General features: G+C 32.8%; 1 protein-coding gene across 1 annotated transcript in view; it reads right to left on the reverse strand.

Annotated features, from left to right (window-relative positions):
• Positions 1 to 1,634: 1,634 nt before the first annotated feature.
• PPHLN1 (periphilin 1) overlaps positions 1,635 to 14,910 on the reverse strand; it is a 135,985-nt gene continuing 122,709 nt past the window's right edge. Inside the window, exon 6 of the mRNA XM_044679109.1 lies at positions 1,635 to 2,023. Coding sequence (XP_044535044.1) covers positions 1,829 to 2,023 — 195 coding nt within the window. The 3' untranslated portion in view covers positions 1,635 to 1,828. The remainder of the gene's footprint in view (positions 2,024 to 14,910) is intronic.

Here is a 14,910-nt window from a genome sequence, read left to right on the forward strand (position 1 = left end):
ATGTAAAAGCCGTTAGTTATTGAAAACAATGTTTTGAGAGGAGGATGAACAAAACTATATTTACTTGGATAAGACTTTAAATGTCTGCAATGAGGTGGTAATTTAGTAAAACTATTTAATGAAGTTCAACTAAAGAATTTGTTCCTTGTCTTTGGTATCTCTACTATATTTTTTCAGTTTTTATTTCAAGAAGTGACGTTACTTAATAAAATTAAATGCAAGAAAAAGGAAAATGGAAAATTGAGCAATAAAACTATTATTGCCTTAGTTTTCTCTAGGCTGGGTAGCTAACAAAATAGTCTCACACATTGGAGAAGAATATCAGAGATGATGGATAAGGATTAGTTCTAGCTTATGGTTCAGAAACTGAATTAGCATACTAAGTATCAAAAAGTATGACTCACAAAGTGGCCAGATTTGGCAAGGCGGAAACTGGGGATGATTTGGAATTATATTTTTCTCTTTCTCTTTCAACTTTCAGGTGTGGTACACATTATTTCTGGTACCAGATAACACTGTTTCTTTATTTCCATTCTAGCATGATTTTTAAATAAATGGCTAGCTGGAAATGAACATTTAACATAATTTTGGTCTCCTACTGTTTGGAAGCCTTCAAAACATTATCAAGAAAAGCCATTAAAAAATGATGGCAGAATTCAGGTTAGAGAAGAGACACTGGAAAAATAAGGAAACTAGGCAGTAATAATAACATGATTTAAAGCTCTGTGACCACAAAAAGAAAAAATAAATTTGTATGCCTAACATCAAAAATTGGTATAATATCCATGGTCTTGGAATTACCTAATAAGGAGAGCTAAATAAACAAACTTTTAGGCTGAAATCACTGGTACAATCTACTAATTTCCTAATGATGCATGGAACAAAAGACAGTTGATAAATTCTGAAATAAAAACCTATGGGATAAAAATCTACTGTTTCTCATGTTGATAAAGATTTCTATCTAGTCCTATAAATTTTGTGGAAAATCTCAGCCTAAATAAGTCACTCACCTTTAAATTCACAAATTTTCCCTTCCATCTGACACAGATGTGATCTTATAAGACTCATATATCAATGTATTTATGAGATTCAGAATATTGTAATGCAGGAGGTTTTGAATAAACAATTTAATATTAAAAAGCCTGTTTTCTTGATCTAGAAGATATTAGAGCTTTAGAATCTTTTAAAAGTAACTCTTACAAGAAGAAATAGTATATTTAAGCTGGGATAATTTCAAGCAGTCAGATAATATGGAAAAGTAGATCATTAGAATATTTAAAAGTTTGAAAGCTTAAAAAACAAATTAGACAATAAGCCTATGACATCAAGTCATAGAACTTTTGAGTTGAACTTTCAAAATATAGGTCATATGGAAATGCTAGATAACAAAATTCAAGGGATATTCAATGACTTGAAAAAATGATTTCAAAGTAATTTCTAATCAGTAAACTGTCTAGATTTACATGACAAAGCATATGATTGTATAACTTGTGAGACTGAAGACAAATAATTGTAGAAAACTAACCTCTGGGATTTATTTTTCAGAGGTATACTGGAAAAATGAATTGACACTCTTCATCCTACTTTAAAAGCTTATGATTAATTATGGATCAAGAACCTCTGCGCATTGCTAATAAAAAGTTTTAGATATTCTTTTATATAATAATGATAAAGATATCTAAATGTGTGGCTAAGTGTAGTAAAATATCCCCCTAACTACCCACAAACGTTTTCCATATATTAAGGATTTATACAATCCAAAAAAACACACACACACACACACATACACAACAAAGAAGTACATTATCTTTTGCCTCAGCATGAATTCTTAGAAAGACTCTCCAAATTCTTGATTGGCAGCATCATACTCTGTAATGAAATGCTTCAGTTCTTCAATGCATCGTTCCCCTATTTCATGTAAATTCTGTCTCAAGGCAAACTGCACAGACTTTTCTAATGAAGGGTCTTTATCAATGAGCATTTTCACAACCATCCCAAAAGTTTCACAGTCTTGTCGATAAACCTAGAAAGATGAAAGACATTTAAAAATCTGGTTAGGAGTGAAAAGTATAGCAGAGTGAATTAAATAGAATCACCTCTAATTCAATTATTGTCCTGAAATATTAGTCACCTTGATCTTTTAAAAGCATATGGGGGGAGAAAGAGAAATAAAATAAGGGAGGCGACTAGGGGGACTGAGAAAAACAAAACACTGGTGTAGAAGGAAATAGTGAAAGAAGACAAGGAAGGACAAAGAAAGGGAATCAAAATGTTTGGGAAAACATAGTTGATAATTATAACTCTGAATGTGAATGAGATGAACATGCCCATAAAATGGAAGCAAATAGCAGAGTGGATTAGAAAGTAAAATCCTACCATATATTGTCTACAAGAAACACACATGAGGCAGGTAGAAATACATAGGGTAAAAATAAAAGGCTGGAGCAAAGTCTATTGGGCATGAACTGAGAAAAAGACGGCAGAAGTTGCAATCATATTGGACAAGGCCAAATTAAAAATAGATTTGATTAAAAGAGATGGGAAAGGTAACTATATCCTGATAAAAGGCAGAATAGAAAATGAAGAAATATCAGTACTCAATATGTATGTATCAAATGGTATAGAATCTAAATTTCTAAAGGAGAAGCTAGTTGAGCTCAAGGATGAAATAGATAGCAAAACTATACTCATGGGTGACCTCAACCCTTCCCTGTCAGATCTGAGAAATCAAGCCAAAAAAATAAATAAGAAAAAGGTAAGAGAGTTGAATGAAATCATAGAAAAATTAAAGTTAATAGATATGTGGAGAAAAATAAATAGGGCCCAAAAGGAATATACCCTCTTTTCAGCTGCACACAGAACATTCACAAAGATTGACCATGTACTATGACATAGAAACATGGCAAACAAATGCAAAAGAGCAGAAATAATAAATGCAATATCTTCAGATTATAATGCAATAAAAACAATAATTAGTAAGGGTACAAGGATAGGCAAATCAAAAATTAATTGGAAATTAAATAATATGATTCACCAAAATCAATTAAAGAACAAATCATAGAAACAATTAACAATTTCATAGAAGAGAATGACAATGATGAGATATCCTACAAAAATATGTGGGATACAGCCAAAGTAGCACTCAGGGGGAAATTTATTTCCTTGAGTATCTATATTAAAAAATTAGAGAGGGCAGAAGTCAATGAATTTGGCATGCAAATTAAAAAACTGGAAAATGAACAAATTAAGAATCCCTAGATAAAACTAAATTAGAAATCCTAAAAATTAAAGGAGAAATTAATAAAATCGAAGCAAAAGAACTTTTGAATTAATAAATAAGACTAGAAGCTGGTACTTTGAAAAAACAAATAAAATAGACAAAGTACTGGTTAATCCAATAAAAAAAGGAAAGAAGAAAACCAAATTAACAGTTTCAAAGATGAAAAGGGAGACCTCACCTCTAATGATGAGGAAATTAAGGGAATCATTGAAAACTATTATGTCCAACTATATGGCAATAAATACAGAAATCTAGGAGATAAGGGTGAATATCTACAAAAATACAAATTGCCTAGATTAACAGAAGAAGAATTAGGATATTTAAATAATCCCATATCAGAAAAAGAAATTGAACAAGCCATTAAGGAACTCCCTGAGAAAAAATCCCCAGGGCCTAATGGATTCACGAGTGAATTCTATCAAACATTCAAAGAACAACTAATCTCAATACTGCACAAGCTATTTGACATAGTAAGCAAAGAAGGAGTTCTACCAAATTCCTTTAATGACACTTATATGGTACTGATGCCAAAGCCAGGCAGACCAAAAACAGAGAAAGAAAAGTACAGACCAATCTCCTTAATGAACATAGATGCAAAAATCTTATATAGAATACTAGCAAAAAGACTCCAGCAAGTGATCACAAGGGTTATTCATTGTGTTCAGGTGGGATTTATACCAGGAATGCAAGAATGGTTCAATATTAGGAAAACCATCCACATAATTGACCATATCAATAAGTAAACCAACAAAAATTACGTGATTATCTCAATAGATGCAGAAAAAATCTTTGACTAAATACAACACCCATTCCTATTGAAAACACTAGGAAATATAGGGCTAGAAGGGCGTTTCCTAAAAATAATGAACAGTATATATCTAAAACCATCACAAGCATCATCTGCAATGGGAATGAATTAGAAGCCTTCCCAATAAGATCAGGAGTGAAACAAGGATGCCCATTGTCACCTCTATTACTTAACATTGTACTAGAAACACTAGCAGTAGCAATTAGAGAAGAAAAAGAAATTGAAGATATTAAAATAAGCAATGAGAAGACCAAGCTATCACTCTTTGAAGATAACATAATGGTCTACTTAAAGAATCCCAGAGAATCAACTGAAAAACTAGTGGAAATAATCAACAATTTTAGCAAAGTTGCAGGATATAAAATAAACCCACACAAATCGTCAGCATTTCTATATATGCCAACACATCCCAGTAGCTAGAATTAGAAAGAGAAATTCCATTTAAAATTTCCCTAGACAAAATAAAATACTTAGGATAAAATATTTGGGATAGGAAAGATTTTAAAACCAAGCAAGAGAAAAAAACAATCACAAAATGTACAATAATAATTTTGATTACATTAAATTAAAAAGGTTTTGTAGAAACAAAACCAATGCAACCAAAATTACAAGGGAAGCAACAAATTGGGAAAAAAAATCTTTATAACAAAATCCTTTGACAAAGGTCTAATCATTCAAATTTATAAAGAGCTAAATCAAACAAAAAAGAAAGCCATTACCATCCAATTGATATGATGGGCAAGGGACATGAATAGGAAATTTTCAGATAAAGAAATCAAAACTATCACTAAGCACATCTTTAATAATTAGAGAAATGCTAATTAAAATAACTCTGAGGTGCCACCTTACACCTAGTAGATTGGCTAAAATGATGGCAAAGTAATAAATGTTGGAGGGGATGTGGCAAAACTGGAACATTAATGCATTGATGGTGGAGTTGTGAATTGATCCAACCATTCTGGATGGTAATTTGGAACTATGCCCAAAGAGCACTAAAAGATTGCCTGCCCTTTGATCCAGCCATAACATTGCTGGGCTTATACCCCAAAGAGATCATAAGGAAAAAGACTTCTACAAAAATATTTATAGCCTCACTCTTTGTGGTGGCAAAAAACTGGAAAAGGAGGGTATGCCCTTCAATTGGGAAATGGCTGAACAAATTGTGGTATATGCTGGTGATGGAATACTCTTGTGCTCAAAGGAATAATGAAATGGAGGAATTCCATGTGAACTGGAATGACCTCCAGGAATTGATGCAGAGTGAAAGGAGCAGAACCAGGAGAAAATTTTACACAGAGACAGTTACACTGTGATACAATCAAATGTAATGGACTTCTCTACTAGCAACAATGTAATGATCCAGGACAACTATGAGGGAATTATGAGAAAGAACGCTATTCACATTCTGAGGAAGAACTGTGGAAGTAGAAACACAGAAGAAAAACAACTGCCTGATCACGAGTGGATGAGGATATAATTAGGGATATTGACTCAAAATGAACACCCTAATGCAAATATCAATAATATGGAAATAGGTCTTGATCAATGACACATGTAAAACCCAGTGGAATTGTGTGTGAACTATGGAAGGGGTTGGGAGGAGGGAAAGGCTAGAACATGAATCCTATAACCATGTAGAAATGTTATAAATTAATAAATTAAAAAGTAGATAAAAAGCATATGGGACATAATTTGATGGAAACTGATGGGAAAATTGAAAAAAAAATCAGAAAAGAGAATGGCAAAAATTAGATTTGATCAATATACCCTATACCAAGATAAGTTCAAAGTGGCTATATGACTTAAATATAAAGAGTGATATTATAAGTAAATTAGGTGAATGTAGACTGATAGTATACCTGTCAGATCTATGGGGAAGGGAAGAATTTTAAACCAAGAAGAGATAGAGAATATTACAAGGTGTAAAATGAATAATTTTGATCATATTAAATTAAAAATGTTTTGTACGAACAAAACCAATGCAACCAAAATTTGGAAGGAAATGACAAACTGGGAAAAAAATCTATATAACAAAATTCTCTGACAAAGGTCTGATTTCTCAAATCTACAAAGAATTTGTAAGAAATTGAATCATTCCCAAATGACAAATGGTCAAGGGATATAAATAGGCAGTTTTCAGATGAAGAAATCAAAACTATCAATAATCACATGAAAAAGTGTTCTAAATCCCTCCTGATTAAAGAAATGCAAATCAAAACAACTCTGAGGTACTACCTCACATCTAGTAGACTGACCAATATAACAGTAAAGGAAAATAATAAATATTGGAGGGGATGTAGCAAAATTGGAACACTAATGCACTGCTGGTGAAGTTGTGAATTGACCCAACTATTCTGGAAGGCAATTTGGAATTAGATCCAAAGGTCTTTAAAAAGAATGCATGCCTTTTAATCCAGCCATACCACTACTAGGTTTGTATCCCAAAGCAATTAAAAAAAAATAGGATGGACCTATTTATACAAAAATATTTATAGCTGTGCTTTTTATGTTAAAATTGGCCAAAAGAAAGCTAATGATTACATAAGACATCAGGAAATAATAGAACAAATACAAAAATGTAAGATAATAGCAGAAAATGTGAAATCTCATAGGAAAAACCAGTGACCTAGAAAAGAGACTGAGGAAACATACTTTGAGAATCAATGTTTTGTTGGGGTTTTTTAAAGGTTTGTGGGACAGAGTAGCTATATGGCTTAGTGGAAAGAGTCAGGCCTGGAGCCTGGAGGCGTTGGTTTTAAATCTAACCTCAGGCATTTTCCAGCTATATGACCCTGGGCAAATCACCCTCCACTGCATAGCCCTTAATGCTCTTCTGCCTTGGAATGGGTACTTAGTGTTGATTCAAAGATAGAAACTAAAGGTTTTGTTGAAAAAAATAAATGGACTACATAAAATCCATGACCAAAAATAGAGCTAAGATTTATTTCTAGAAATCATAAAACTTTTCAGATCTCTTAGAAGCAGAGAGCAAAGTAGAAAGAAAACTCAAAATGAAAACTCCTTTGAACACTATAGCCAAAATTTGGAGCTCCCAGGTAAAGAAAAAAAATACTGTCAAGAAGCCAGGAAAAAAAAAGCAAGTTCTTAAGAGCCAGTCAGGATGACACTAGATTTCAGAGACACCACTATAAAAGAAAGGACAACATGTAATATTACAGAAGGAAAAGGAAATCAATTTATTACTGAGTTTTACTAGGCAAAACAATCCTATAGGGGGAAAAATGGAACTGCAACAAAACAGGACTTCAAGCATTCCTGATTATAATCCCTAAGATCTATATCATCACCAAGGGTCATAAGACAGAAAGCCTGAATGATTCTATTTAAATGATCTCAAAATAGGAATAGGATGGATAGAAAGCAGAATATACTGGGAAAAGGAGAGATTGAAGAAAATAATAAATGGAATGCACAAAGAGATCTATGCAATATGAAGGGGATGAAGGGCTTGAACGTTACTCATCTTAACTGGTTAAAAGAGGAAAGACTGTACATACAAAAAGTTGGGTATGAAAATACATCTTACCCAACAGGGAAATAGGAAAGAGATTAAGGGAAAAGGGGAGAGTAAGAATGATTAAGATATGCTAGGGTCAGAAAAAAAGAAATGGGTAAGTATAAGAGAATAGAAGGGAGGGAAATACATAATAATCAATAGTAACTATGAATAGGATGAACTCATCACAAAAGGAAAGAGATATCAAAATGGATTAGAAACTAGAATCCAACAAATAGCTGAAATACCAAGATCAGAGAGGGTGAAAATAAAACCCCTCAATTTAACTCCAAAAGAGAAATCCTAGAGGGGCGGAGTCAAGATGGCAGTTCAGTAGCAGCAAAAGCCAACCAATGAAGATGAAATAAAAGCAATTATTAGCAGGTATTTCATCCCAACTATATGTTAATAAAGCTGGAAAACTAAGTGACATGGATGAATAGTTACAAATATAAATTACCCAGACTGATTGATAGAACTGGAAAGCAGAATGTTTAAATAACTCTAGTATAGAAAACTAATTAAATCAAATCATAAATGATTCTTAAAGAAAAAGCAGGATTTAGTGGATTTACAAGTGAATTTTACCAAATCTTTAAGGGGCAATTAATTTCAATACTATACAAACTTTTTGAAAAAACAGATAAAGAAATTACTACAAAATTCCTTCAATTACACAAATACCAGTTTTGATACCTAAACCAGAAAGAAATGAAAGACAAAAAGAAAACAATAGACCGATTTACCTAATGAATATTGATGTATATATATTTTTTTCTTTTTTTTTTTTAAATTTTAAACCCTTAACTTTTGTGTATTGACTTATATGTGGAAGATTGGTAAGGGTAGACAATGGGGGTCAAGTGACTTGCCCAGGGTCACACAGCTGGGAAGTGTCTGAGGCCGGATTTGAACCTAGGACCTCCCGTCTCTAGGCCTGGCTCTCAATCCACTGAGCTACCCAGCTGCCCCTGATGTATATATTTTAAATAAAATATTAGTGACTATTATATCACATAATACACTATGACTAGGTTGTAAGCATTAAAGTAGGGCTAGGATTAGGAAATCTACATGAAAGGCTGGCCATATTAATAAATTTCTTAAAATCATATGACTTTAAATATATGCAGAAAAACTTTTTTATAAAAACAATACTAGTTTCCATTAAAAAGAAAACTTTTAGAAAGCACAGTAATAAATGGAGCTTTTCTTAAAAATATAAGTAATATCCATCTAAAACCAAAAGTTTTACATTATCTGTAATGGAGATACTCTAGAAGTAAGAGCTGAAAAGGATACTCATATCCATTATCACCATTACTATTCAATATTGTACTAGAAATGCTAGCTATAGTGGTAAAACAAGAAAGAGAAAATGAAATGAGCATTGGCAAAGAGGACACAAAACTATTATCCTTTGCAGATGATATAAAGCTTTACTTAGGAAATAGAACACTAGAGAATTAACTGAAAAACTAATCAAACCAATTAACAAATTCAGCAAAGTTTCAAAATATAAAATAAACTCACACAAATCTAAAGCATTTCTGAATATTGCCCACTGAATCCAGCAGGAAGAAATAGGAAAAGAAACTCCACTTAATTAATTACAGACAATATAAAATACACAGAAATCTATCTTCCAAGATACATAGAAGGGTTATATGAATACAATTATAAAACACCTCCCACAAAGTCATATCTAAATAATAGGAGAAATATTAATTGCTCGTGTAGACTAGGCCATTGTAATAAAAATGGCAACATTACCTAAATTAATTTATTCAGTGCCATACTCATTAAAACACCAAGAATTACTTTATAGAACTAGAAAAAGTAAAAACAAAAATCACATGGAGGAATAAAACATTAAGAACATCAAGGGAATTGTTGAAAAAAATGGGAAAGAAGGGGATCGACAGTACAAAAGCTCAAACTATGCTACAAAGTTGTTGTCCTCAAAACAAATTGGTACAGGTTAAGAAATGAGAAGTTAATAAGTTGAATACATTAGGCACACAATATAAAGAAGCCAATGAGTACAGATGACAGCTCTTGAGTTTATTCAACAAAAACTGTTGGGAAAACTGGAAAGTCTGGCAGAAATGAGGCCTACATCAACATTCCATACTCTTTACCAAGAAAAGCTCAAAATGAATGCGTGATTTAGACATAAAGGATTATATAATTATATTAATAGAGAATAGAACAAAGTATCTATCAGATCTCTGAATGGGGTAGAGTTCATGACCATACCTGAGAAAGATTAGTTTTTGCACAACCAAGACAACTAAATTAGAAAACTAGGGGAAAAAATTGAGGCAAATTTCTCTGATAAAAGCCTCATTTCTAAGCTACATAAGGAATCAAATCAAATTTTACAAGTACTGATGCAGGAATTTTGTATAGAATACTGTATGTTCTTCTCACAGAACTCCTACATCAGTAATTTTCTTGGCAGGACATCTAGTATTTGGGGAGGGGGGAAAATTTGTTTTTCTCATGCTTAGAAGCAGACTACATGTTTTGCAATTCCTAAGCTATGGCTCTGATTTTATTGGGCCTACTACTCTCACTACTGAGAGCTATGGAAAAAAATGTATGCATTTATGTATATATATATTTTTTTTTTAATTTTTTTTTTAAGAATTCATCCTCTATCCATGGTTCCAAATGGAGAATGATCTATAATACTTAGAAAGTGTAACCATTTGTACATTGTTGATGAAAGACATTGTGGGAGAAGGGAAAGAACAGTGATCTTAAGAGTTAGAAGCTGAGTTCCAATGCCAGATTCACTCTTTACTAGATTTGATACTGGGCAAATTATCCAATTTATCTGAGCTTCAATTTTCTCATTTATAAAATCAGAGCAAATATGTTTATATCACATAGCTCACAAAGTTGCAGTGAGGAAAAAAGTGCATTATATAAGTCAGAGCTACCATATTATTATGATGCTTAAATGGCATACAATGACTAATATGGATTTTGAAAGAATTATAAACATTGAAGTCGATGAATTTTTTTATAAACCCTTGTACTTCGGTGTATTGGCTCATAGGTGGAAGAGTGGTAAGGGTGGGCAATGGGGGTCAAGTGACTTGCCCAGGGTCACACAGCTGGGAAGTGGCTGAGGCCAGGTTTGAACCTAGGACCTCTTGTCTCTAGGCCTGACTCTCACTCCACTGAGCTACCCAGCTGCCCCCCATGAATTTTTAATGATAACTAAAGTTATAGTTGGGATTATCTTTTGGAAGAAGGGAATACATAGGAGGGAATCAAATCTTTGTTGGTTTGAATTCAACTTAATAGAATAAACTTTTGGAGATGCTATATTTAAGAAATCTATATGTAAAAAAGGGCCACAATCTCTTTTCACTTCTTGGCATTAAAATGCTTGGTGTAATCAAGAAGACAATGTAAATTAATAAGCATTTATTAAACCCATATTATATGCCAAGCACTGTACTTCACACATAGTACATTGGACAAAGGAGAAAAAACAAACACTCTTGCTCTCAAGGACCTCACGGCATAATAGGGAAGATAATATGCAAACTAAACATGAACAAGAAAAAAATTGGAGATAATTGCAAGAGAGGAGGTATAAGCAGAAAGCCTATTTGTTGAAGGTAGGATTTTAGTTGGAACTTGAAAGGAATACACAAGATAGCAATAGAAATAGAAATAGAAAAATCCACAAGATAGAAAAAAGAAGATGGAGAGAATATCAGTCATGAGAGACAGAAACTGAAAATGCACAGTTTAGTGTCTTCAGGGCAAGTCACTTGACCCCCATTGCCCACCCTTACCACTCTTCCACGTATGAGCCAATACACAGAAGTTAAGGGTTTAAAAATTAAAAAGCGATCATCGGTAACATTGAATTAAGAGATCATTGATAACATTCCTTCTCTTGTCAAGCTTACAGTGGTATCTTCCTTCAATATGCCTTTACTCTTTAGTTGACAACCAGGCTTATATATTGATCCAAGCGTATACCCTCAGGTCCTGGAGGCTTCCGTTAATGCTGCCTTATTCCTTGTCTGTATGTAGTTGTTTGCATGCTGTCTCCCCCAAGAGACTCCTTGAGAGCAGAGAATATTTTCCACCTTTCTTGTATCTTTGGCATTTAGAATGTGTAGATTGAAAACCTATTTTCTGTCTTCATATACCATAAAAATGTTTTTGACAGAGGATCCATCCAAAATGGGGGAGTGGGATCCTCAGTTTCTCCTGTCATTAAAAATGTAGAGGTGGAGCATGTTTGCTGGCTAAAAGGTATTTCTCATCATATGATTAGCCTTTTTCCTTATCATACTTTTCCCTGGTATCTTATTCCTGTTCTCTGAATCACTTCATTTTGACAGAATATAATATGAATATATTAGGGCTAAGCTACTGGACTGGAAAGCAAAACTACTGACATAGCAAAGTGGATAGAGCTGGACTTGGACTCAACAAGATCTGAATTCAAATCCCAACTTTGACATTTGTTAGCTGGGTAATCCTGGGATAATCTGTTAAAAAAAAAAAGGATACAAATAATACCTACTTCTCAGGATTGTGGTGAGGATCAAATAAGATGTCTGTAAAGCATTTTACAAACTCTAACATATTATACAAATATTAGCTTTTAAAATTTTTGTTACATCCACTAAGACTTTTTTAAGTTCCCATTTATCTAGAAAAGGAACAATGAAGAACTAAATATATATATTTAAAGTAATTGTCAGTGGAACAGCTGTGACAACACTTCTCAGAAAAAACTCTCATGAAGAAACTTTTATTACCATCACTTCTAACAAATTTTTGTAATTCAGTCAGATTGCTGATAATGACTGTGATGCTGTCATTTATAAGTTTGCAAAATACTTCATATCTTATCTCACTAGTCTCTCAAAACCATCTCTGTTAAGGAGGTGCTATTATTCCATTCTTTAAATAAGGAAACTAAGATGGAGAGAAATTAAATGACTTGTCCAGGGTCAGAACTATTACATGATGGAGGTAGGATTTGAATTCAGAATCCCTTGAGTCCAAGTCAAAGGCTATTGCCACTGTAGACCCTGGCATTTTATTTTTAACTAACAACAGCTACATGGACCAAGGAAGGATATAACTGCATGATTAATCACTTTCAAAGCAGTGATTCTTGTGTGTAAATGACTACCATAAAACATCTTTGTAGCTTTGAAAACCAGTTCACTCACTGAAGTCTGGAGCTAAGAGTGTTTATCCTTACCTCAGAGGTATTTAAGAAAAATTTATGGGTTTGAATTCTGGATCATTTTCACTATCTGGATTACACTATCTGTGTGACCTTGTATTGATTCATTCATTCTTTTTTCCTTCCCTCTTTTCTTCATTCTTTCTCTCCCTTCCTGTCCTCCTTCTTTCCTTTGTATCTGCAGTACTTAATCCAGTGCATGGCACAGGAGATGCCAATAAATGCCTGTTGGCTTGGGCCTCACTTTCCTCATCAGTAAAATGAGGAGACTGGATAAAAGGCCTTGAAGAGCCTTTCTAACTCTACCTGGATGAACTATAAATTGTATTTTCTGTAAGGAAGAAACACTTTCTTTAGCCAATTTTGCCCAAGTCACTTAGTAAAGGAGTCTGTAACAATGAAGGCTAAGTAGGTCTTATCAATCAATAAGCATTTATTAAGGGCCTATAACTTGTAAAGCACAGTTAGGTACTGACAAAATTAAAAGAAATTCTGCTCTCAAGAGGTCTACATTTTAATGGGGGAGAAATACAATGTGATATTTTTAGGAAGCAGGCAACAGTTATATCCATCACAGTCCTGGCTCTTAGTTTTGGTATACAGTCTCTGCTATACCGGCAAATACTATTACTAAACTATAAGAACATGTAATTCTAGATCTCAGAAGTGGGGTAGCATGCCAGAATAAGCAAATACTTTCACAGTCTTATTTCTTTTGAGTCACCTTTATAAAATATTTCTAATAATGAAATAAAGCAATTGGCAAATAATACTCTTGGGATTGAGTTACATTTAAAAAATTGATCTTTTAAACTGAAAAATGTACCATAATACTATTAAAGTGATTTCACAAAGCAATTGTCCATTCTATTTAAATTAAATATAGCATATAATCCAACATGTTATAATATAAATAATTATGGATCTTGAGTATTTATTTAAAATGAAGTTTTTACTGTTTCCACTGAACTAGAAAGATAGTTTGCTTCTTTTCTAATTATTAGTAAAAGGGAAAGAGTACCAGCCTCTTTAAGTGTTTTATCGATCATCAGATAACTTTTCAATTAATTCATCTTAAAATTTTGTTTTGACTTTTGGAATAGTGGGGATAAAATCTTATCTTCAAAAAGTAATAATTTTAATACAGTACAAACATCACCACTACAATTTAAGTAGGAATTACATTATTGTGTGCTAAAGTACTTTTAAAAAATAGCAACTAAAAAAATCTTAATATATTCATTATTCTAATTTTATCCCTAACAGTATCATATTTATTTGTAAAAAGATAACATAAATCCAATTAAATGTGGATGGATGGAAATATTTACTAGGAAGGAATAATGATATGCATTAAAAACCTTTTAGTTTTGGATTCTATTTTTATTTATGGAATTTTACTTATAAAATACTTGCATACACTAGTAAAATGGCTCTCTATAATAAATTAATACATTTTATCACTTAGCATTTTAAATATCAGTTGTCATAATTTTAAGGATTTATTCATATCTGGCATAGTCCATGACACTTTGATTTCTTTACTTCTTTACTTCCTTTACTTAACTTTTTACTTTCTTTATTTCTTTACTTTCTTTATGTCTTTACTTCTTCCACTCTTATGACCTTTTCTTTTAATTAGTTTGAAGTCCTCTTGAGGAAATATTCATATCAGCTTTGTTCAGTTCTAAATCTCTCAGCTCCTAACTCTGGACTATATTTTTACATAACCCCATGCTTTTGAGCTCACTTTTATGTGTTGTATTTCTTATTATAATGTAATCTCTGACGGCAAGGACTGTTTTTATTTTTGCTCAATCTGCATTCCCAATGCCTGCCACATAGTAAGGATGCAATAAATACTTGCTCTTGGTTTCTCTCTCTCTCTCTCTCTCTCTCTCTCTCTCTCTCTCTCTCTCTCTCTCTCTCTCTCTCTCTCTCTCTCTCTCTCTCTCTCCATTCATCCATCTATCCATCCATCCATCAATTCATCTATCTCTCCATCTCTCTTTCCCCCTCTCTCTCTATCCATCTATCCATCTATCCATCCATCTATCCATCTATCCATC

Source organism: Gracilinanus agilis, chromosome 5, assembly GCF_016433145.1.
Source record: "Gracilinanus agilis isolate LMUSP501 chromosome 5, AgileGrace, whole genome shotgun sequence".
Classification (NCBI taxonomy): domain Eukaryota; kingdom Metazoa; phylum Chordata; class Mammalia; order Didelphimorphia; family Didelphidae; genus Gracilinanus; species Gracilinanus agilis.